This window comes from Drosophila santomea, chromosome 2R (genome assembly GCF_016746245.2).
Source record: "Drosophila santomea strain STO CAGO 1482 chromosome 2R, Prin_Dsan_1.1, whole genome shotgun sequence".
Taxonomy (NCBI): domain Eukaryota; kingdom Metazoa; phylum Arthropoda; class Insecta; order Diptera; family Drosophilidae; genus Drosophila; species Drosophila santomea.
Genome location: NC_053017.2, coordinates 20,477,776 through 20,502,643, shown reverse-complemented (window position 1 = coordinate 20,502,643; position 24,868 = coordinate 20,477,776). Strand labels below are relative to the sequence as shown.

Below are 24,868 nucleotides of genomic sequence, written 5' to 3'. Positions count from 1 at the left end.
ACAGCCGAATTTCTCTGAGAATTTTTAACGCAGCCGTAATTAAAAAATAAATATAAGAATTACGCAATTTTTCCAGCATCAGCTTAAATTTGTTGCCGACATCCATGAATGAATCGATATTGGAAATTGAAGGGGGAAAACGGTTGCTGCAGTTAATTATTTGCGCTGCCAGTTTGGCGAACGTGACGTATACGTAATTTTTATCCCGCCTGGTTTACTGATGAATTGTTTGCCCAGCACTCAATCAATATATGTACACGGAACTTATATGTTAATATGTAAATATGCATATATATTAAAACGAGTATGTGTTCTCTTTGCGTGTGCTTTAATTTATTTGGGCATTAATTTTTAAGGTTCACAGACGAATTGATACTGGGAGTCAATTGGAGTTTCCATCTGCGGGGTAAATAAGCTTGATTTCAGTTTAAAAGCTGTATACATTTCCATTATCATTGCCAATAATTGCGGCGTTACAATTGTTACCTTTGCCGCATAAACGCCCCCAATTGATGGTGTCAGTTACTGAACTGTTTAAATGTGTCATGAAACAGAACGCATTCACTAGAATAACTAATTCTGATCAAACTGACAATTCCAAATAAACACTTAGTGCCAAAAGAATTTCGTAGAATTTTAAGTCATTCCAACAAACAGACGAACACGAAACATTTGATTGAAATTCATACATCTTTTGGCAATCTCAAGATGGACAAGATAATGATTTGCATCATTGGATCCGGAAACTGGGCAACGACTATAGCCCGCAATGTGGGCAGAAACGTGATGAACTCGCAGACACTGGACGAAAAGGTGCCCATGTACGTTTATGAGGAAATCGTTGAGGGTCGCAAGCTCACGGAAATCATCAACACCACCCACATAAATACCAAGTACATGCCGAACTTTGAACTGCCGCCAAATATTGTGTGTGACTTTGATTGACTTACAATGTCTCTGGGTTTTTGTAATATTTCGATTCCACATTTAACAGGTGGCCGTGGATGATATTGTGACCACGGCTAGAGATGCAGACATCATAATATTCGCCATTCCGCCGACTTTCGTGAGCAGCTGCTGCAAAACACTGCTCGGAAAAGTGAAGCCCACGGCCCATGCAGTGTCCTTGATCAAAGGATTCGAGCGCGGCGACGATGGGCAGTTCGTACTGATTTCCCAGATTATAATGCGGCAGCTAAAGGTCGTGTTAATATTACACTTTTAAAGCTTTTTATATTGTAGCCTTCCCTATATCCAAAACAGATTCCTTGCTCCGTCCTCGTGGGCTGCAACTTGGCCCATGAGCTGGCCCACGACCACTTTGCCGAGGGCACCGTGGGTTGTCGGGATCAGAAGTACTATAGGGTGCTCCACGACATATTCAGGTCGCCCACTTTCCGAGTGGTGGTCACCGAGGATGCAGACTGCGTGGAGATCTGCTCCACTCTAAGGGTAACTTCCTCCTGGAGATATTTACATTGGTAGAACGTTGTTCCTTCTTGAAATTACAGAATATCATTGCCTTTGCGGCTGGCTGCTCAGATGGAATGGAGCTGAACGAGAACACCAAGGGGGGAATCATTAGGAGAGGATTCCTGGAGATGCTCCAGTTCGTGGATGTTTTCTATCCCGGCTGCCGCATGGGAACCTTCTTTGAGTCCTGCGGAATATCCGATTTGGTTACTAGTTGTTATGGTAAGCCAAAAATCTACATAAATCTTTATAGTTTATAAAACGAATATATATCTTGCACAGCAAATCGCAATCGCAAGTTGGCCGAAGCTTTTGTGAAGACGGGCAAGCCCTTGAGCGAACTGGAGCACATCCTCATACCAGGACACGAACCACTAGGACCGGTGACAGCGGAGCTGGTGCATCATATGCTCAAGAAGAAGGGCTTGGAGGACAAGTAAGGATGCTGTAGAGGCGTAGTATGTTATTATATGTTCCTTCCACAGATTTCCCCTCTTTACAACCGTGTACAGGATCTGCACTGGCGACTATCCACTGCAGCGACTGGTCGAAACCCTGATTAAGGCGCGCGAGGATATGTAAGGATCTGCGGGAAATATCTCACTTACTTAGTAGTAATTGTAACTCTCCCTGCAGCTTTCACCCGCTCCATACTTTTCAATTGTAAGGCCGGACTCGTCGATTGAGGTGTAATAAGTTTTAAATAAAATCATACAGCATTGAAATTCGCATTCTTACTGCTTAGACAGCCAAATGGAGCACATAAGACCGGGTTTTGTCTGGGATATGCACTACGCATATAAACGATTTGTTCGAACAAAGGCCCTCGACGTTTGTATTGTGCGTCTTTTCTTGCTGCAGTTCAAGTGCTCCTTGGCGAAGAGAGTGCACTCCATTGAATGCACCAACGCTCCCAGCTGCAGCACAACGAAAAACAACGGAAATCACTTCAGTCGGGGATCCGGATCCGGATGAATGGAAAAGAAAGCCGCCCGCTTTTCCATCTCATTGTTTTCCATGGCTCAACTATAAATTTATGTGTGTTTCTCGGTGTCCGGTAGTGAGTTTTTTCTTCCTCGTTTTTTCTGCTTTCACCATTGTTTTGCGGCTGAAGTGCTTTCCAATCGGAATTGAGGAAATGGGAGCAACCACTGGAGGACTAGTCGAGATCTCGAGATCTAGAGTTCACTGAACCATATGTCAAACCGAGCACGTGTGTCAGCACAGCACATTCGGTCAGTAAGCCAGCATAACCAGCATCGATAAGATCAATATTTCTACAAAAAAAAATATTTAAAAAAAAAATGGATACCATTTCGTTTACCAACTTTCGAAAATGTCTAGGAAAGCAGGCATCTTTCATCTACCTGCTGGCTGTGGCATCATTTATTCTACTTTCGGCATGGATATTTTACAAACAACCAGAGGCAGCAGCAGCGCACTGCCATCCAGAACCAAGACTATGGCAATTAGGAAAGCAGATTTATGACTTTTTCTTGAAGGACGAAATGCCAAAAATGGAGCCAAGAGCCAACATTAGGAAAAAAATGTGGGATTTGCTCAAGAAATTGTACAACGCTTACTAATTATGATCCCGAACTATGTGCCCATTGCCAGATTCCCAGTGGGCCAACAACTTAATCTGTTCGTGGTCCAATTCAGTTGAGTTCGAAGTCAATTTTGAAATTGTTATTTAATAAATGATTTATGCAATTCATTTAGTTTTCGGCTTTCCGATTTGTAGTGCGAATTTTTTCAGGCATAATTAAATCAAAGCAGCAAAGGCGGTAATCAGCAGCCAACGGGAATTGTGGTGCGGGGGTGTGATTGCATCCGGATTTTGTAAACGGATTAGTTTAAATGTCGAAATTGACCAATTCGATTACATTAGCGGACAACATATAATCCGCGCCGAATGACAATTATTGTTTATGATTGCATTGTGTTATATACATACATGCATGTTCTTTATGCATAGCTGATGTGAAAGAATATGTAAATTATTTATTAATATTTCAAATGATTGAAGCTGATCGAGGAAGCCGGGCTAAAAAAAAAGGTGCAAGAGAGAAAATGCGCACAATGCCATATATCAAAAGATTATATCCATGAAATCATTTTCTTCATTATACATGCATTTATTATTACGTTTCAGAAGGTCGAACAAAAAAACTGTATGCAAGCCACATTACGCACATCCAGTCCAATGGCTTTTCAATTTATTTGGAATTAAATTTTTTTTGTGTAAAACACGGCAAATGTTTTCCATTTCAATTGCTTTATTAGTTCATTTCAGATTTGCAGTTTACGCAAGCATACAGCAAATATTCAGCTTACGTGCTGCCTGCGTACAGGTGCAAAATGCCAGCTAAAAATGAAAATCAAAATCAAAATGGAAATGGCAATGGAAATCCCCGAAACGAAATCAAACTGTCCGGCTCGTTCTGACTACGGTTAAACAAATATGCCTGGGGTCCCGGCCAAACAGGACAAAAAGCTATCGAAATTTGCATATCAGTTGGGCAGCAGGAGTGTCCACGGTACCACCTGTTCGCCCCTTCCTTGTTGCATATTCCACTGGCTGGTGGGTGGTGAATGTTGGGCTGAAGTGGGGCTGATGTGGCTCTCGCCTTTGCCGATAATTACACGGTAAATTTGGCAAAATGTGACGTCAAATAGCAAACAAGACGCCACTGAAGACCCAAACAAGTTGCACGTATCTGTGGCCAATATATGTCTTTGTATCTGTGCCTTCCTACACCAGAACCCACCCATACATTTGGCGGTGAAAATACAGATACAACACACACACACACTCTGATACACAGATACACCTTTACACAGAGGCAGTGGCGCAAGCACTTCAAAAAATAAATAACAATTTGGTACGTTACACACGTCTCGGCTTATGCAAACGTATCTGCAACTTGTTCCTCGCTCTATCCCTTCGCTCTGTCTCTTTCCCTTAGTGTATGCCCGTCTCTTTCTACGAAAGAATGCTTCATTTCAGGACCACCCCCTGCTCGGCAAATAGAATACACATACACAGGACATGCAGCACGGCTGACGAGAGAGGCCTTCGGAATGGTGTTGTTTGTTGATTCGGTTATTGCTGCTGCCTGTTGTTTGCCCTCAAATTGAACAAATAGCTAAAACAATCCCCGCCAGAATAGATATCGCTGGAATGGTTTTAGAACACCCGAAATGGAGCCTCCAACTGCACGTGTTTCCTCCAAAAGGAGTTACCTGATCCATTAAGCATAGAATTTTAGTACACATTTTTTACGATTTTTTTAAAAATCGATATCATAACACTCGTTGCTTTGACTGTCGCTTACTTTTTCTGCCTTTTTTATAACAAATCGAAATTCTGCCTAAATAATATGCCCGCTTTATTGGTGAAAATTTGCAGTTAAACAAATTTGTTGCAGAAATCGAAGGATCACAGATCTGCTGCCATGGATCAGTTGTCGATCAAACAGAAGGTCTTAATTCGTCGTTCGGACGGCAGAGTCCACTTGGCGGAGATTATCAAACTGGAGGGCGGTAGCATCAACCTGGTTACGGTGGAATGGCCTGAAGGACATACGGTGCGTGGTAAGGATCTGCCCCTGGAGCTGGTGATCCTGTTGAATCCCCAGATCTTCGATCCGCCCCGCTGCAGTGGCAATGCCACATCAACCAATCAAACTGCCTCAATACCGCCACGTTCCATGAAACAACGCATGGCGGCTGGCAGTTTGTCACCTGGATTGGCCACGGCCACGCCCCGCCAGCTGACGCCTTCGGTTCGAGAGGACGATGTGGTGAACCAGGCTGACAGGATGCGAAAGGAACGGGAACGGAGGCGTGAAGTGCAGTTCAGGACGCGTCAAGAGCGGGAGCAGGTGAAGCGCCAAGATGCGGGAAATGCCAACTGGGAGATAGCCAAAATGATACGAGTGCAACGTGTGCAACTGGAGAATCAACTGTCAAATGGCAAAACTGCAAGCGATCGATTCAAGGGGCACCAAATTGTGGTTTGTGTGAGGAAGAGGCCACTGCGCCGCAAGGAGCTGACTGATCGGGAACTGGATGTGGTCAGCGTTCTGTCCAAGGACACGTTGGTGGTCCACGAGCCCCGAAAGCATGTGAACCTGGTCAAGTTCCTGGAGAACCATAGCTTTCGTTTCGATTACGTCTTCAACGAAGATTGCTCAAACGCCACGGTATACGAGTTCACAGCCCGTCCCTTGATAAAGCACATTTTTGATGGCGGAATGGCCACGTGTTTCGCCTACGGACAAACCGGAAGCGGCAAGACCCATACGATGGGTGGCAAGTTCCCCGGAAGTCAGCAGAGCTCAATAGATGGCATCTATGGGATGGCCGCCAGGGATGTATTCGCCACTCTGAAGACGGCTCCCTATAACAGCCGGAAGTTAAGCGTATCCTGCAGCTTCTTCGAGATCTACGGCACCCGGGTATACGATCTCCTGATGCCTGGCAAGCCGCAATTACGCGTCCTGGAAGATGGCAACCAGCAGGTGCAAGTGATGGGCCTAACGCAGAATCCAGTAAAGAACACCGGCGATGTTCTTGAACTACTCGAGATGGGCAATAGTGTTCGTACCTCGGGCCATACCTCAGCCAATTCCAAGTCCTCCCGATCGCATGCGGTATTCCAAATCGTGCTGAGATCCGAGACGAAAGACCAGCTACACGGGAAATTCTCGTTAATAGATCTGGCCGGGAATGAAAGAGGAGCGGATAACAGCTCGGCGGATCGGGTGACGCGCCTGGAAGGATCCGAGATCAACAAGTCGCTGCTGGTCCTCAAGGAGTGCATTCGCGCTCTGGGTCGCCAATCGAGTCACTTGCCCTTCCGTGGCTCCAAGTTGACCCAAGTGCTGCGCGACTCCTTTATTGGTGGCAAGAAGGTGAAAACCTGCATGATAGCCATGATCTCGCCGGGCTTGCATTCGGTGGAGCATACCTTGAATACCCTACGTTATGCGGATCGGGTGAAGGAATTGAGTGTGGAGTCGATGGCTCCCAAACGGAATCAGGATCCCAACCTGGAAAGCACCTCAATGCCAGATATCATCAGCCAGTCATCCAGCCAGCGACCCTTTCCATCTGCCTCCTCCTCATCGCTGCCAGGTGCGGCAAACCAAGCGCAGAAAGACATTAATGCCACGAATGACTTAAACGGAGCCCAGAAACGAGAATCCATGCCCACTTCTCCCACATCCGGACAGCAGCTGATCCAAAGAAAGGGGCGCTCCGCACAGGAAGTTTCCATGATGCTGGCCAAATCCTTGGCGCGATTCCGAGGGCGCAACTTTCCCTAAAACTCATGACTCAAATCCCTAATCGATTTCTACAGCAAGTTATTCAAATTAAAAAGTTTGTCAAAATTATTTGTTATCTAAATAAATGGTATATGATTGCAAAAACCAACGGAAAATTGGGCAGAGTACTTGGAAAATAAAGCGCAATGTACTGGCGTACATTTTGTCTAGGAAAATGTAATATTTAGCTAAATTTGGCAAGGAATCTGGAAAGGTTGAATCGTTTGACAGACTTAATGAGCACTTTGCTTACATTTCAAGCTCTCAAATGTATATTCGCTTAATAAATGAAGTGAAACCTAGCAACGCAGCTCTATTGTAAGCAGACTTCATTTGAATTTGGCCCACAGAAATCGCTGACGATTGAGGACGCACTTGTGTAATTCGGCGTCTTAAAGTTGTCACCAGCTCCTAACCATTCTGGCCCAGTTCGTTTGTGTGCCAACCTGTTTCCCTGGCTTAGGTCCTGGCCCACTTTCGTGTCCTTCAACCAACACACGTAGCAGTGGGCTCAGTGTGCGACTACATTTTCCTAGGCTAAACTGAACCCAAACTAAGTGCAAATATTTTCCGCATAGTTGCGCATTAGGCCAAAAACTTACTTGCTCCTTACACTTTTTCTGTGGCTTTTTTCGTGTTTTTGGCTGCGGCAGTGGGAAGTGAGGAAGTGAGGAAGTGGCTCCTTTGACAGCTGTCAATATACAATATTGGGGATTATGATGGTGCCAAGACACGTCTTACGACAAAGCTTTGTGTCAATATATTAAATTATGGCTTAGGGCGGCTTTTCCTTAACTCCCCGCCTCTCCCGCCCATTCGCTTAACTTTTTGGCATTTTTCGCGCAAATCCGCACATAAATGCTCGGGAAGCGAATGAATATGGATGAAGCAGCAAATTTTGTTATTCCTGCGCATTTGACACTAATTGAAATCGCAGAAAAATTCTCCTAAAAAGCTGTCATTCGCATTTTGGGATCTGCATAATGCAAAGGCAATTACTTAAATTAGCTTGACTTTTTCTAGGCCTTCCCATTTACATTCAGGTATGTTATGTATGTACACAACTCCCCGTTGTTTACCTTTGCATTTTCGTTTAATTTAAATAAATTTCGTAAAAACTCAAAACTTGATATCGTAGTACTTACAGGACTTGGGTTTAAGCTTTTTACGCCGCTGCAGCAAAACACACCTTGGAATTTCATTTCAGTCTGTCAACCATTTAATGTTTGCAATTTAATTTCAAGTCCCTGCTGTCTCCCGCATCGTTAATCAAAAGCGTCTTTAATCTTATGTCAAGTTATGTAAATAAACAATTACGAGCGTTTATGTATGCACACTCACACATGCGTGCAGGCACGCACACACGCACACACACACACGCACACACACAGGAGTACAAACTTTGCGGCTTAAAGTTAATTCATTTCGCAAGTGTTTACCTAACCTGGCATTAAAACGGCTAGAGAAACGTCGCCCACGGGAACCCCCACACCGCCGACTTATAATATGCCATTAGCATAGCTACCTAAATAAGTAAGTAAATTCGATGAGCACACAGATACCCACGCACACTCACACCACACACTCACACCACACACACCTACACACTCACACGGGCTCAAGTCGGGTAAACAAAACCGGAAGGAAGTGCGTGTAGATTCAGCGGAGTGCAAACATTTCAATTTGGGGAAACTGATAAGTCCTATAAATGTAAACTTGGCGTTGGCTTCTATACAAATTTCGAAAATCCAAAATCTCCACCCTGCCCCCCTCCATGAAATGCCGAACTTGAGGGAATAACTCAAACACATCTTCTGATTGAAGGCTTAAAGCATTTTGCCTGAGTTGCTCCTCCACCGAGTATCGATTACTTTTGTCTAATGCACTTTTCCAACTGGAGGACTGGATGACTAGAGGGCTGCAAGTGAAGCGCCCACAGCTCCATCGCATTTCCTCTCTCCTTCGAAACTCTCGCAAATGTAACCGAAACTGTTGGCCGGGAAAACTTTGCTCGCGGCATTCGGAAAAGTAAGAGGCACTAATGGCTACAGCTGTAGGTTATTGGAAAATTGAGAGAAATGTATCCCAAATGGAATCAGTGATAAGAGCCGCACATAAGAGCGTAAGTTTTGATCCATTATCAAACTTATCGAAACTGTGCGATAATTAAGTCTCATACTGAAAATCTCTTAGAGCTTTCGAGTATCTATTTTAATAAATTTCTAGTTAAAATATACTGCTTCCTTTAGTTCGCCAGTTAAAAAGTTATGATTTATACGAAAAGAAATAGACTTCTCAATTTTCAAGCAACTCGGTGTGGCAGTTGCACAAGCAAATAGAATGGAAGTAAGCTTTGGCACACATGCTACGAACCTGGAAAAAAGCTGGTTGAATGGCAGTTTAAGTCATACCTGCCCCTCTCGGATGTCCATTCCTCATTTTGCTGAAGTCATGGCAAAATGTTTACAATGATAATTGTCCTGCTCGGTCCTTGTCGTTGTGTCATTGTCCAGCCAATAAATTCTTGGCAGCTGCATGTTTGTTGAGCTCGGGGCTCAATCCTTTCGCCCCACCATGTAGTTTGTGCTGTTTTGGCCAATGGCTATTGGTCGACTGGTTGGGTGGCTTTTGGTCCTGTCACTGTTCTGTTTCGATGTCCTGTCCCTCATGTCGACGCTTCAACCGCTTGGCTTGGTTTCGCTCGGGGCGAATTATTTATGTCTCAATTTACAATTGCTAGAAAAACGGATTTCCAGCAAATGGTGATTCTCATCTGCCAAGTGCTTTTCACAACGGGAAAGGATTAATCGAATGGGCTTAATTGTTTTGTAACTCAACATCTGCTGGCATGAAGTTCCATAACTTGGCTGCGCACTGTTAAAGGCCTCTTACAATAATTGAAATGTCCCCATTAAAGCTCCCTTTCCGTGCCATATATCGCAGCTATATCCTTTAATCCGGGCCAGTCGTCCTTTCTGCCAGTGGAGTCCAGCTGGGGGCGTGGCCTCTTGTCTTAACCCAAATTGTTCGCCATTAAGCCGTCAAGTGCTAAACATGCAAGCGATTCCCAATCCCGCCTCGCCCTTTCTCACGGTCTGTCTCTTACTTTCTCACCTATTTTCCCTGTACTCTGTACCCCCTCCGTCTTCCTCCTTTCGCGTGCCAGTATATGGAAAACGTTGCAGAGAAATGTGCCAAGATAAAAACCAACTTTGCATATTTACTAACCCTGTCAGATGTCGGTGGAAGTCTATTAAAAATGGTGTGAGATCAACACGGAAATGTGCTGCGGACTACTGGCTTATTTTCAATTTCCACAGGATCATTATTTAGCTGTTAGTCCGCCCAAAGGCAGTCGCCATCTGAATGAATCTAGATGTCTCTTTTATCATCTTAAAGGTTTTGGTCCTTTAAGCCGGATCAATAGCAGCAAATCAGCTTTACTGACTGTTGGTTTAAGTTTGAAAGTACACAATATACTTCTTCATAATATGTATCTTATTTCTTTGGGCCAAAAACAAGAGCAACTGGAGGATAGCAAACATAATTTTCGTTGCACTGGAATGGCCTTGCACATGTGGTAGTGAGTGTGTTTATGTGTTTGTGTTTGTCACGCTAACCTCAAAATTGCCGCCAACAATTTAACAAGCAGACGTTGTGTGAAAAATATGTCAAACAGAAGGCGAAGGCGGTGACATTTTGTTCGCTTTTTTCTGCATACGAAAATTGCGTTAGCCCACACACAAACACAAATACACACACACACATACGACAAGTTACCAACATAAAAAGTGGCAACACACACACATACACAGGCAACAGAGTTTGCCAGCCACGTTTTGAATTATGCATGTCTGGCACACATGACTCGAATTTTCCCACCCCCAACACCAGCGACACTTCTTCCAGCGCGAAGAAAAATATACATATTCACAAAATAAAAGTGACAAAAAGAAGCCAACGGCCCGAAACTATTCGTGGCCGCTTTTCCTTGCTTTTCCAGTTAGAAACGCCGGGGGTGGTGAGGGGAGAAGGGGAAAAAGCAGCCAAGCAGGAAGGATGTGTTCGGATATTAAGGCTCCCCAACCTCATAATGACTGAATTCAGTGTCTGGCTGGCTGCTTGGAGGCACTCCAAACCAACATGTTGCAGGCACCAGCAAAGGTGGAGGCACCTTTGATTGCCCCAAAATGTCCAGGGGTAAGTGGATTATGCATCTGAGGCTCCAGCCAAGGGAAGCTCATTTCAAAGTCAATTACCTCCGCATGTATGGCGGAGTTTTCTCCGATGGAAACTGTCTTCATGGTGCAGTTTTTGGGGTAACAACTCAGTTCAATTTTAGGTCAGTGCACAAATGAAAAACCATAATTTACCCAAAAATACTGTGCTAGCTTTAATATTTAATCTTTCAGTAAATATTCAGAAAAATATATCTGAAAATATCCGAAAATACATCTGTGTGCAATATTCTTTTCATATTCCCTGTATATTAATAAAATGGCTGGGATATTCGTTCAATATTTGTTGGCAATCCTTTTTTAATATTTGGTGTTAGTTTTATGGCGTATATCACTAGCAATATAGCTATTTTTGAAGTATTTTAAAGATAGTAAATTTGCTTCAGTTATTATTGAATTAAAAGTGTTATGAAAAGGTTATAAGAAATAATCAAAACAGGCCAGACCGACCATATAGCGAAGGAAATAAGAGAAAGAAAGCCCCGAAGGACTTTAATTGAAAACCAATCAATAGAACAAAAATAACTTTTGGCCGTTACATCATGTCCGACTGATTGGGCCAAGTTGCAAATATAATTACTGGTAAAAAGCCAGAAGGGCGAGTGGAAGGAACGGAGGCCGGCACAAAACAGTAATTAAATGGAAAACGCACTCGAAGAGTCAGGCGAGCTGGAGCAGAGTGAACCAACTTGTGCAAGGCACTTGACTTTGGGCCACAATCGCGTGACTTTGAGCCAGCCCCTTAAAATACGTTCACAAACACAGGCAGAAGCAGAAGCAGAAGCACAAGTACAAGTATCGCTCAAGTATGAATTTATTTATACGTAATGCGTATACATGATTTCTTTTTATAATTTTAATTTGTGGCAACCTTGGCCCGACCGACGACCGGCCTTGAGTGTGGGATACACACAAAAAGAAGAAGGCAGACTTTTGGGCCGGGGATGGAATTTGAGTGGATTTTGAGTTTCTTGTTTGCCGTTGAATAATAAATGCGCCGCTATTGATTTCCTCCACGCCAGCAGCCCGAAATGAAGGCACAAAAATAAACCAGAAAATTAAACTCCAGCCGGAAACGGAAGATGGCGATGGCGGAACTTTATTGACCCGCTTCGGCGCCACAAATTTACTTCCTCTTCGAAGGAGGAGGGAGTCCGAAGGAAAGTTCTTGGCTCAACTTTACGATCTTGGCACTTGTTGTTGGCCCCCCAAGCAACATAATTTGGCCAAACGGCAATCAACGCCCTTCCACACAGCATATTCATATGTCAGCCGGCCAACGAAAGCGGCAAAAAAAAAACTGAGAAAGAAAGTCCTGAAAGGAAAGTCCTTCCGTTTGTCAAAACCTAATAAAGTGCAAACAACAGCAGAAAATAATGTGAACACATAAAAATAAGCAAAAAGTTTCCGTCTTCATTGTTATATATATAGATTGGTATCCCCCCTTACTTACACTTACCCATCCGATTCCATTGTTTTATACTGTTTACCCTTTCTGGGAAGGGTGGAGCCACTTGAACTTGGCATTGACAGTGGGTGATTCCTATCTTATCAACGGAAAGTGGAAAACTTTCCTCTCACCACCCGGATTTTGTTAGACACTTTCGCCGACAGGATCTGTTATTCTATGTTTAATTAGACCAAAACTTTTGCACAATACGTATATTAACTGCAGGGATTTTGTTTATGTATATATTGAAACATCTCCAACCAGTGGAACACAAACAAAAGTGTTCCAGCAGATCAAGAATTTAATGTAAGGCAATCGAATTTGATTGAAAACAACTGCAAGGCGGAAAAACAGAATGAAAAGAGTTGTATTGATTTATATGGCAAACTTGTGCTTTTCTTTGGGGAAACTTCGAATGCTAAAACATCTTTCAACTTTACTTTACTCAATTGCTGTGGATATGCAAACCCAGTCGACCAAATATTTTTTCACCAAGAAAGTTTTCCATTTTATTCCATTCGCCACTGACGATTTAATTTGCGGCCGCCGCTTTTTCACCACAATTGCGAAAACAAAAATTTTAGTTGCGAAAAAAGTTGGGGGCTGAGTTTAGCTTAACAGCAACTTATGCAAATGCCTTATGCAGCGAAGGATCTTCCACCGCCACCGCCCCATCCTTACAGTTCCCGTTATGCTCTGGCTGAGTCAAAGTCAAATAGAAGGGAAAAATAAAGCGAACTTTTTGTTAGTTCGGTTTAAGTACCGTGGAAAAGGTTGAAGGGGTCCTTTCTCGCAGTGGGCCAGGGTGTGTTTTTGGGGGTCAGTAGTGCTTCAGTGCAGCGAATGCCTTTTGTTTCCCAGGGAAATACCCACAAAATAGCGTTTTGGTTTGCTCAAATAACTCAGTTGGCCGTAGAGACGAGAGAACGGAGGCAAAATATTTCCCTCATTTGCATTTTACAAGAAGCTTTTCCGGGGCGCGGGATTTCCAGCAGTGTGAGTTGGAGTTGAATTCACCAAGATTGCTAACAGTTAACCACACATTCCTTAATCTTTCGTCGGCTGCAATGAATCTTTGCCCCCGGCTCGCTTTTCGTTCTTTTCAGCCGAAGTCAGGCCAATTTGTGGCCACTAATTCGGCACTTGAATAGTCACTTGAGAGAGAGAAAAGCTGTGAGAGAGACTGGGAAAACAGGGGAAACTCAGCGGGGAAATTGGTGAAGGCGTACTCCATGAGAAGTGTACTTTCGTAGACTTTTAACGATGTCATCGCTGTAGACTTGCGGCATCTCATGCCCCCACTTATTTCACATTTTTTTTCGTAATTTTTTTTGCCAGCCCGCATTCCCTTTATCAATTACGCTTTCATTTTTTTAATGATTTCGACTGCAGTTTTGTTTGGCTTGGTTCGAGTTGAAGTCTCTTAGGGCTGCCTTGATTTCTTCGCTGCTCTCCTTCTTTTGGCGCTTTTCTTCTGCTGACAAGTGCACATTTTTCTTGGCCTGCTGCTGCCGTCCTGCTTACCATATTCCCTGCCTTATGGGGGCCAGAAAAGCGCAAGCTTCGACAAAAGTTTTAAGGAGTAAATACTTGTCTTTTTTTTCCTATTGACTAAGTTTGAAGAATGCATTTTTTCTCCTTCGCTTTACTCTCTCTTTGTTAGCTTTGCAAATTAGTCAGCCGTGAATGCCTCGCGGAAGTTTGGAATTTTTCTATTAATTAGTTGGCAAAAATTATTAATTATCTTCGTTATGGTTCCGTTCATCCCGTTAATTAAACGCATACATCGTAGTTGGAGGCATATTTGTTAGAAATCCTTTGTACATTTCCAAGCTACCATTTAAAAGGTTATTTTTAACCCCCTCTCAGCTATTTTGGACCTTAAATTCCACTTGCTTTGATGTAGCTTTTCTAGTATCCTCGCCCTTCCTTTTCCTTTCAGCTCGTGTTCTAGATTCTCACAAAGTCCACATGGACCCTATCGCAATGCGATGATCTGATATGATAAATCCTACCTCAAATATGAAAAGAGTTCGGGCAGAAGGACTTTTCACTCGAACACATACGCACGAGGTGTGTGTGTCTGTGTGCTTGTGTTTACCCTTGTGTCTGTGCAACTTGTTGCAAATGCTTATCAATTAATAAAAATCATTGCCTACTTTTCTGCGTTTTGCTTTTCCTGGCCTTCCTTGGGGGAACTTTTCGCCTTGGGTTTTGTACAGACCCTTCTTGGCTAAGGGTACACATATTTCTTCTTCATTACATTGTTAAACAATTTGCCACATCACTTTATTGTTTGTGATGCTTTGTTAGCTTTAAAATTAAACAAGAAGTGTAGATACAAAGATGTTGCTGCATTACAAAATGTTTTCCTAAACTTACATTTAATATGCAGCATATAATATATCTCATTATAAGGCTGTTATCTAAGAAACTTTGATAAAAGAGTATAGTTTGTTTTGGTTGATTTCTATCTCCCATTCCCCATTCCTCTTACATTGGGCATCCTTATTTATGGAGAGCATTTGGCGTAATCCACCATCATTTATACCAATTTGCGGGCAAATAGTTGCCATATGTGAACAGGCTGGTGGGCATTTAGTCAGTAGAGAGGAAAGTTGGACCCGGGGGGCCAAAACCAGAGCTTAAGCGCCAGTCGGCGGTCTTTGATGCGAAGCCGCTTTTGAAGAACAGTTGTCGGTGATTTATGTGGATATGACTACTGCTTCCTATCACAAGGAAAGGAAAATCCTTTTCGCCGCTCAGTAAAGCCTTTCAAACCAATGTCTTGTGATCAGATGACATGGAACTACATGAAACCTTTTCAATAAGTATTCACAAATTGCTTATATAGTACTTTCCACCAAAAAATGAGATTAGAAGTGCATAAATGGAAGTCATTTAAAGTTCAGGGCTCACTTGCCACACTTTCCTGCTGAAAGGGAAATTAAGTAGCAGAGAGAGAGAGAGTACTGAAAGCACTTTCAGCTGCTAATTTACTTGGGGAGGCCGTAAAAAGGGGAAATTGAATAAATTAATAAGGCGCACACAAGAACCGAAGGAGGCCAGCTGTTGCCCAGGAACGCAAAAGGGACGCCGAGGTCCTTGCGAGTGTCCTGCCAAGTCCGAGGATGTAATTAATAAAGTTATTACCAACAGGGCGCAGTACTTCGGCCAACTGGAGAACAGCTTACACGCGGACACCATTAACTTGTAATTATGGCCGGTTTCGGCAGCGCAGGGGAAGTCCGGCTTGATTGCCAAAGTTATTGGCCACCGTTGCGGAGCTTTTTCGGCAATTGGCAACTGCATCGTCCTCGCAAATAGGCGGACGTTGTGATTGCAATTTGTCCGTTCACTCTTCGTCCAAATGGAAAATGGCGCGATAACTAGTTCTTAGAAGTGATTTCCCAGCACAATCCAAAGCGACTTTTGATGTTGCTTAAAAGAATGCATTAAAACAACCCATTGCATACCTCTACACACCTTTATAAGCATTGTAAGTCGCAGCAGAGGAGTTTTCATGTCTGCGCAATTGCAATTAAGTCCTGAAAGTGTAATTTCCTTTGGTAAATGCTGTTTACCTGAAACAACCGATTCAGTTTAATGAGATATCGTTACCGGGAACACCCCCTACAATGAACTCCGACGAACGATCGAATTACAACTGGCCGGCAGGGCCAAACGACCGCTGGCGATTTTGTAACGGAGACAATATTTGAATGTTTTTCCCATTTGGAGCATTGATATGCTGATCTATGTATCTGCATGTGTTTACAACGGGCTACTACGCAACGCCATCTGTTGGCTGACAAGCTAATACAGCTTATTGAAAAATGATTGCGTACTTTTGGGCAAAACGAGAATCGAAAAGGACTCCCACACACACACACAAACACACCCGCACACACACACACAGGACCGGGAAAACAGAGCTATCTGCTGTAATGATTTATGCTGTCACATTCCATTTATTGCACATAATTCGTGGTAAGCCACTCACCCATTTCCACCAGCTCCATGGCCATTCATTTATCTTAGCACTTGCTGAATAATCGAATACAATTTTTTAGTGTCGCTTTAATAATATTTATTTACAGTCAGAGCCAAAAGTATAACTTGGCACGTAGTTCACCTAGCGATTCCAGCCGAAAGTGCTAATGCCAGGGGGCGGAGCGCGGCAAGGGGGCGTGGCAGGTGACTGGAGGCCAAGGCAGACTTGTCGTTAACATATTGTGGCATATTTATTTTCTTTCCTGCCGCCGACATTCACGTTGCCCGTCAAATTCGCCAAGCTGGTCGGGAAAAAATGGGAAAACCTCTAGGGAATTCGACCAGGTGAAAACTAAATACCCTATCGAAAAAGTTGATTTCTCAGGGGTAATCTGGCAATGAAATACAAAGTGTTATAAATTGTTTATGTTTTCATGGGATACAACATTTATTAAAATATACAAAAATATACAAACAAGGTAAGTAACCTTTGTTAGGGTAAACAAACTCCTCGAATGGACAAAAAGAGTGGCGGGAAAAGGAGTGGAAGAAACGGACGAGAAAAAAGGAAAACAGTCGAAGTAAACGAATTTCTTTCGTACGTGCCTGACATTTCATTGTTTTCGTTGCGGAAGAAAGAACGCAGTTAGAAAGCAGGTAAAAGGGCGGAGAAAGTGGGCTTCAAACGATAGCAGGGTTGGGTCGAGAACTCACGCACCATTCTAGTCCGGAGCAACCTTCAGATGTCGCCTCTAAACGGCGTCGATGTCGATACACTTATTCTTTATATGGCCTAAGCCTATACCCTAACTTTTAGCATTGGGTAAAAAAGAAAGCAATACAAAGGAAAATAATAATTAAGCAGGTAAAAGCTCCCTTAAATCTTGAATCTAAGAGAAATTAAATCTTAAACATAAGTATTACATGTATTTTTAAAAAATAGTATTTGACAAATGTGATCAAATGTTTGTCTTTATAATAAGGATGTATCTCTTGAGCAATAAATACAAATATTACATTAAACTACCTATTTTTCCCAATTACTAAGTCACAACAATATAAAAGCGCTATATTAGTGTGATTACACTTTATGTCTAATCCATTATTTATTTAATGCTGCCTAAACGGTAGAGAAGCGCAGAAACGTAAAAATATTTACCTCATAGTCAAAAAATTCCCATCTTCTGCTTAGGAATGCATAAGTGTGGGTGAAGGTGTCAGTGTGGGAGTGCGATTGCGAGTTTATGCGAGAATTTTATTCGTCGCTATCGCAATGTGGCATGTCAATTTATTTGTCAAAGAGAGAAATAAGGCAGGTAAAAGTGTGAGCGGGCTAACAGGGGAATGGCAATAGCTGGCGCATAAAAGCAAAAGCCTCACAGATACGGAGAAAGGCGGAGAAAGTGGCAAAAGGAAAGTAGCAGAGGAGGAAAACAATGACAGCCTCAAGTTGCTTCCCATTGAGGTACTTCGCATGTGTGGGCGGTTTTGCCTATGTGGGCGTACAGTGCAACGTCGCTAATGCAAACGGGCATTTCCCTGTCATAGATTGCTGAAACTTAGGAACTAGCTGGGAACCCGGTAAAATATGTATACCTCGGTTGAAAATGTAACATTAAGTTGAAATTTTAATATGTGCAAAAGGTTTTCTGTAGCCTCTCCTGTGTGGGCGAGTCGAAAGGCGACTTTAAGAACTCGGGGCAATGCCTGGCTGTACAGGTAATCGATATTTATAGTTATGGAAATCGCAACAGGACGAGCGAGGCGCCAAGGAGGAGGAGAGGATGGGCAACTCGGCCATTGGTGGAACATCACGTTTGTCCCGAGATAAGGAATAATATCGTACGTTGCCATGAAGACACATACGCCCTCACCTGGAAAAGATTTGCCCTTCGACTTTCCTTTTCCAGTTTTGCAGCCCATCTTAAAGCCTATACTCGTAGCTGAATAAATTGGAAATCGGAATAGAGTTTCATGAACCCAAGTATTTTTGGCTACCTGTGAGGTGGCATGGCACAAAGACGTTAGACGTTTCTATTAATAGAGCCAACCTAATGTATTTATGCATATATGACTGCATCTTATGTTAATGCCCTCAAAGCTAATTAAATTAACACCTGTTTCTGTTTCTAATAAACGGGCTTGGCCAAGTGTAATCGCAGCTATATACATTCAGCAAGGTACTTGATAAATTAGCTGAATAATTTATGGTTCAATTATTAGTATTCATTTAAGGTGTTGCGTAACTGTTACTGTGATATTTTTGTTTTTTCCATGGCCCGTCACTTAAATTTCTCAATCTGTGAACTCTATTGTGCTGAGCACTTCAACTTACTTCGCTTCACTTTACTCTACTTTGCCGTTGTCCCTCGCTACTCTGCATTATTGACAGCTTATTAAATTGATTTAATTTGGGACTTGGCAAACATGTCATGTTGCATCGTCATCACCGCCAGCAGCATCACGCACAACTTTTGTCCTGACTAAGGCATCGCCTTCGAGATGGTCCCCAGTTGGATGTGGGACACCAATGATGCCACTGATACATCCCGCCAGATCCACACCTACATACCTACCCATCCACCCACTGTCAGGCTGTTGTTGACTTTTTATTGCGTGTCTCAGCCCTCCAAACCCTCACCATCTCTCACCATTCCCCATCGGATCCACACTTTCTATATCCAGGGGCGTGAGTGTCCCAAGTTAAGTGCTCATAAAATATTTGTAAATGTTTCAGCTGGCGAGGAGAAGGAAAACTAACCGAGAACATTTTAAAGCATACTTATGAGCCTCGACTCGGGGGCCTGTCAATTTTCCACAACCCTAATGCTGTCAATTAGGGCCTTCTAAATTGTTAAGCAAGCTGCTCCGCCCCTTTTGTCTACACTCAATAATCCCATGAGCTGGCGAACCAACTTGGCCACAAAAACCCTCAAATTGTTTCCCTTTTTTTGTTTTGGGTTATGAGTAGTACTGTGTGATGTTGTTGTGTGAGTGCTCATATAACTAATATTTATACCGTATAAAGTCAAGTGAATCAGTGCAGAACTTTGGCTTTTTAGCTTTTTTTGGCGCATCGTTTTTGTTGGCCCAAAGTTCAACAAATTCATTAGCCTGAAAGGACGACTCATCTCAAACTTTTTGCCTTGGCTTAAAAGTCACATGAAAAGTGGCATAAAAAGGCACAAGAATGGGGATAATCGAAAAATGAATGGGAAATGGTATATAAGAACGTATGAGTATGCAATACGTAGTTTAATTAATTTGATCCCATCTGGTCCCGAAATGCAAAGGAAAAGGATGTTGGCCAAAGGCAAGGCAATCCCCTGCCAACTGCACCTGATTGCCACTAATAAGCTGCCCATTACGATATTCCAGGTGACACAAAAACCCATCACAGCCAGCCTTGAGCCAGTGCATCAACTCGCAAGGCATCAGATGGCGATGGCGATGGCGATGGGTTTTTCTCTTTTTGGTTTTTCTAAGCCATTCAATCGCACCGCCAGACAAGCAAATTTCGTTAAAATCCCATCATAAAAACACACGAAACGCTGCGCACAAATCCAAATACTGTAAAAATACAACATTTGGGTCACTTTTCTTTTCTTCTCAATTTTTTCGCATCTCTTTTTTACTTTTTTTGTGTGTTTTGAGCGAGTTTTGTTCGGTCGCAGTTTATTTTATGGCAGCTTTCAAAGTTTTTACTCATCGCCGGACAGCTGAAGTTGCTGCTCCTCTTGAGGTGGCAATAAAATAAATGGCAGCACTTTCGGTTTTACACACACACACACACACACACGCAGACACCGGGCTACCTGTGCAAAAAGGCAATTTGGAAAGGTGGAAACGTGGAAACGTGGAAAAGCGAAGCCTGCAATGGCCATATATCAAAAGGCGAAAGAGTAAAGCACATAAAACCAGCCAAACTAAACGAACGTGAGATGTGCAGAGATCGGACCAACAGGACAGCGGGATTTGCTGGCGGCAAGTTGGTTAGCGGCAAATATTTGTGGTACTTCCAGTTGGCCACTGAGTGGTTTATGACTTCTTGGGGCCGTCCCAAATCAGTGGCTCATGCTAAACCGTAGGACCCCGGCACTAAAATCCAGCCCCTGCACCGCACAAAATAGCAGCCAATACTTAAATAGTTTCCACTTTGAAGGGTCTTGGAATTCCATGGCGTTTAGTACACCTGCGAAAAGTGTCAGGTCTGTTGTCCTGAAGATTTAAACCAGCTTCTCATACATTACCATGAGTCACAATTTGACTGCATCTATAAAGCTTTCTTTCTTTCTGTGTGGGATGTGGGGTCTCAGGTGAAACGCTTAACGTGAATGCCTCATCTCATTGTTGAAAGTATTGACAACATTGTAGTTGGCAAAGGAGGGCGAGAAAGGCATAAACCAACGCATGAGAGGGTGCGAAAATGTAATTTCTAAAAGGATTACCGAAAGCCTTAAAGCAAATCCTGGCGACAGGAGAGCCGAAGGAGCTGGTGACATGAAAAATGAATTGCAAGCCACGACAAAAAAGGCGAGTTTTCATTTTCCAAACACACACACAACCACACACACACTCGCACACGTGGAGTCATCGTCTCGGCGGCGCAAAAATATGTGAAAAATGAACGGAAATGCCGCAGCGGCAAAGCGGAAATGAAAAATGCACACAAACACACACACACACATACTCATGAATGCGAGTACCCCGGAAAATGGCGGCTACCTCAGCGCTGGAAGAGCCAAAATCAGAGAGCAATGGAAAACGGGAAAAACAAGAGGAACAAGGGGGACTGGGAATGGAAATGGAATGGCAAAGTCCCACCAAAACCGAAGGAAAGTCAGTCGTTGAGAAAGTCAGACTCGGCGAGTACATTGTAATTAATGATGAGGCATAAAGCGCATAATCGAGATGCTGGGGTCGTTCGCACAGATGGATTTTCCATGTGAATACATAAATAGCACATTGGGGTAAAAAACCAGGAAGTGACTTTAAGCTGCCATCGGATAAAACCTAACCGTTGTAGGAAAACCAAACCACTTGGGCAGCAACAAACCGCAAGTTTGATCAAGAACATCTTCTACTTAAGTCATTTTCAGGCATTTTCCGCATTCAGTTTAATTGAAAATCTATGTTCGCACATAGTGTACGGCTAAACAAAGCCGATTACATTTATTTCACACCACAAACCTAATGGCAAGGTCAGAACCCGAGAACGGTAAGCATTCTACATATTAAATTCTACGCTTTAATTCACCATAATTATATTTTTCTGCTATTTTTCACTTTACCCAATCAACATGCTAAAATGTGCAGACTAGGATGCCGCTCAGATCAAAATTCTAATCAGCGCTTTGCCTAAAATTTTGCATTTGCTAAATGGAAAGTTCGAATTAGGGAGGTTCGACTGTAGAAGGAGGGGGAAAAGGTTCGCCCACAGACAAAGTGGCCAGGAAACTTGTTGAGAGTGAATCAGAAAACCCACACACACACTGCTAGATACTCGAAAAGCCACTCGGTCAGGTGTTAAAACTAATTTACGACAATTTGGCCAACAAACAACAAAAGTTGCCCCCGGGCAGAGCGCTCTTCGTTCTGAGTGCTCCGCATATTTCACACGATGCATGAAAAGGGTACGCCGAGCATCCTTTGGAGGGTGTAAAAGTGGGTGTTTCCTACCACTCATTCCCCCATCGACCACTTGCCCACTTGCCCACTTGCCAACTTGCCCATTGACCACAAAAGCATCGAAATCGAACAGAAGCCATGTCCGACAAGAACTCAAGGACAACTCGAGCCCAAGTCCAACCACAACTTGATCCCAATTTGGCTGTGAACGTTACTCACCGCTGACAATTTCCTTCTTGCTCCTAGTTTCCAGATTCTAGATGGCCGCAAATAGACTTTAATCCGTTTTTGCAGTTCCTCCTTTTTATTGAGGGAGAATGGATTTTCCTAGGGAAATTAATCAGGCACACGGCCACAAAACGAATAACAAGCAGAAATGCAATTCATTCAACTCGATTCAGCCAAGTCATTCTTTGATAATTAGCATGTAATTAAAACGAATACGCCCCCTGGTGGCGAAAAGGGGAGTCTGCTAATGATGATGGAGTTACATACGCCAAATTTTCACAAAAAAAAACTCGGAAAAATAAGTAAAATGTAGTAAAAATTTAAATATAGTCACCACACCTCCTTGCGAATCATAGATACATATTTGCAAGGCATTCAATATTATTCAAATGAATTTAATCTTAGTTTACAGGAAAACAAAAGACATAGCTGGTCAATAAAACTCTTTAACTACCTGCTCAGGGCGAACTCTAATCTTCAGTCAATGATTAACCCAAGAAATCTATCCGTACACCCAACTCCGTGTCCATTCATTCACCTGCTCTAATGAATTAGCAAGCCCAATTCAAACAGGGCCCAACCAGAAAAAAACGGAGGGGAATAAGCCGGGAAAACGAGTGCGGAGGAGGCAAAGGTAAATGGAAAGTCATTATGATACACATTTGGCCTAATGAGATTTTTTATGTTGATGCCAAAGGTTGTGGCGGGGGTGAGGGATGGCCACACGCAAGCGTCTTCCTAATTATTCACAATGAATGAATGAATGAAGTGGAGAGGTGATGGTGAGGGTGCGGGTGTGCTAGAACATTTTGACACCTTTATGGCTCAATAAATTGGACCGAATGCAAGGAACTCCGGGCACGCCAGTTCATTAGAAACTCACACGGGGATTTTGATATCGCCTCTGATTACGGCTAAGATGACGAGGCTACGGGGCCACTCGTAGCTCATTCCCATGGCATTGTGCAGTAGGAAAAAAATCGCATTCCGGCCATAAATTACATTTTCAGAGTCTTTCATACGAAAATATATTTTATGCAGAACATTTCAGCTGGTTGTCGTTCTCTACACGGATTAATCATAACCTTTGCATTCATATTGCAGAGCAACATTAAATGATTCGAATGTTTATTAATTATTCCTTACTGCCATAGTTAATAAATATATAATGGGGCAAGCTTTTTTCATTGTGTATGCAAACTGGCAATGTGGGCACGTAAAGTTTACAGTTACCCAAGCACTGGACTCGTTAGTGCTCGGATACTGTGTTATAGTTGAAAGCGACGACCAGACGAAGGGAGCAGCTCCTGCCCCCGAGTTGGGTGGCACTGACTGGGGGAGTCCAGGGATCCTTGAAGCCACCGATGCCGATGCTGATGGCGGCGGTGGCGGTGGCGTCGTCGACTGCTTATGAATAATGTTTTCATTTTTAGACCGGCAAATTTGTCCTCGTCTATGGCACGCAATTGCATGTTAAGTGCATATGATTCCCGCGCACTGTTTCCTCATTTCCACTTGGCCAAAACCCTCGGTCCTCAGTCAGCCTCGAGTAATACGCGAAAATTACTGGTTGTAATGTAACAGGCACTTTTGCTTCCTTCTTTTTAATGACATCCCACAAACGCGACATGGTTCCATGGGTCGTGGGTCTAAGTGATTAGCACCGCAGACCAGGACAAACATTAGAAACTGGCTTCATTTATATTAATTAATGTCGTCTGCACTGAGTTGCTGTTAAGTTAAACTTTCGAGATGACTTTTGAAACTTTAAACTAATGCTAAGGTCTGGAAGCTGGTGGTATTCCAAAGGCATCTCAAGATAATTTTCTACGTCATTTTGTAGGTGATCAAAATTTATATGAATATATGAACCGCTATGAATCATATGAATGCGTACTAATGCATGTGGCATTTATTTGAATTGTGCACAATGCTTTATCAACTTTTAACAACGAATGCAAGTGCACTTTGCTATGACACGCAAGCCCCAAAGTATGCAACAGTTTCTGAGTGAGTGCGGCATTGAATTTTCACACAATCAGAAACCAGTTTGAACGCATCCGCTTCCGTTATTGCATGGCGGTTTGCATTTTTGAGTTAAAAGCGTGCGCTTTTTTGCAATTTGATTTGTAGCCTAAACTCACAGCACTTTTTGACACCAGTTGGTTGCGAAATTCCGCGACAGCGGTAGATTTTGTTGCAGCCTGGCATTTGACAGAATGACAAACGCATAACTATAAAAATGCATTCCCTGCGCGACCACATCAACTTTCAATTAAAGCGCGAACTAGCCAGCTGCATTTAAAGTGCATTTTGAAAGCGGAACCTGCATTATGGATAAGATGAAGCCCAGCATAACAAAACTCTCGAGACTTTCGACGACATCAGCCGCAGATGACGACCTGAGGGCCATCCGCTGTTTAAAATGCTCTCGAGAACGACAAAGTTTCAGTTTCCACTGCAGTTGCACTGCAAAAATAAAAGTATGCAGCTTGTAATAAAAGCATCAGCTTAGTGGACAACTG

At 43.0% G+C, this 24,868-nt stretch overlaps 2 protein-coding genes and 1 long non-coding RNA gene across 3 annotated transcripts; all 3 read left to right on the top strand.

The window, feature by feature from the left end:
* Window positions 1-598: 598 nt before the first annotated feature.
* On the top strand, window positions 599-3,190 carry LOC120446829 (glycerol-3-phosphate dehydrogenase [NAD(+)], cytoplasmic). Its single transcript, XM_039628011.2, has 7 exons — window positions 599-927; window positions 995-1,201; window positions 1,264-1,452; window positions 1,512-1,695; window positions 1,756-1,909; window positions 1,959-2,051; window positions 2,110-3,190. Exons 1-7 carry the CDS (start codon window positions 709-711, stop codon window positions 2,138-2,140), a joined length of 1,077 nt encoding a protein of 358 aa, XP_039483945.1. The 5' UTR covers window positions 599-708; the 3' UTR covers window positions 2,141-3,190.
* Window positions 3,191-4,796: 1,606 nt separating this feature from the next.
* LOC120446511 (kinesin-like protein Klp59C) lies at window positions 4,797-6,911 on the top strand. Its single transcript, XM_039627519.2, has one exon. The coding sequence runs from the start codon at window positions 4,932-4,934 to the stop codon at window positions 6,804-6,806; it is 1,875 nt and encodes a 624-aa protein (XP_039483453.1). The 5' UTR covers window positions 4,797-4,931; the 3' UTR covers window positions 6,807-6,911.
* A 13,206-nt stretch (window positions 6,912-20,117) lies between these two features.
* Window positions 20,118-24,818, top strand: LOC120446369. Its single transcript, XR_005615844.1, has 3 exons — window positions 20,118-21,705; window positions 22,749-22,977; window positions 23,041-24,818. It is a non-coding gene; the product is annotated as an uncharacterized LOC120446369 (long non-coding RNA).
* Window positions 24,819-24,868: the final 50 nt, after the last annotated feature.

Bases quoted from the DNA above. Each gene is read 5' to 3' on its own strand.
- LOC120446511 (XM_039627519.2), top strand. From the start codon at position 4,932: ATGGATCAGTTGTCGATCAAACAGAAGGTCTTAATTCGTCGTTCGGAC.
- LOC120446829 (XM_039628011.2), top strand. From the start codon at position 709: ATGGACAAGATAATGATTTGCATCATTGGATCCGGAAACTGGGCAACG. The intron at 1,202-1,263 runs GTCGTGTTAATA...TATCCAAAACAG, and splicing joins TTATAATGCGGCAGCTAAAG to ATTCCTTGCTCCGTCCTCGT. The intron at 1,696-1,755 runs GTAAGCCAAAAA...TATCTTGCACAG, and splicing joins TTTGGTTACTAGTTGTTATG to CAAATCGCAATCGCAAGTTG.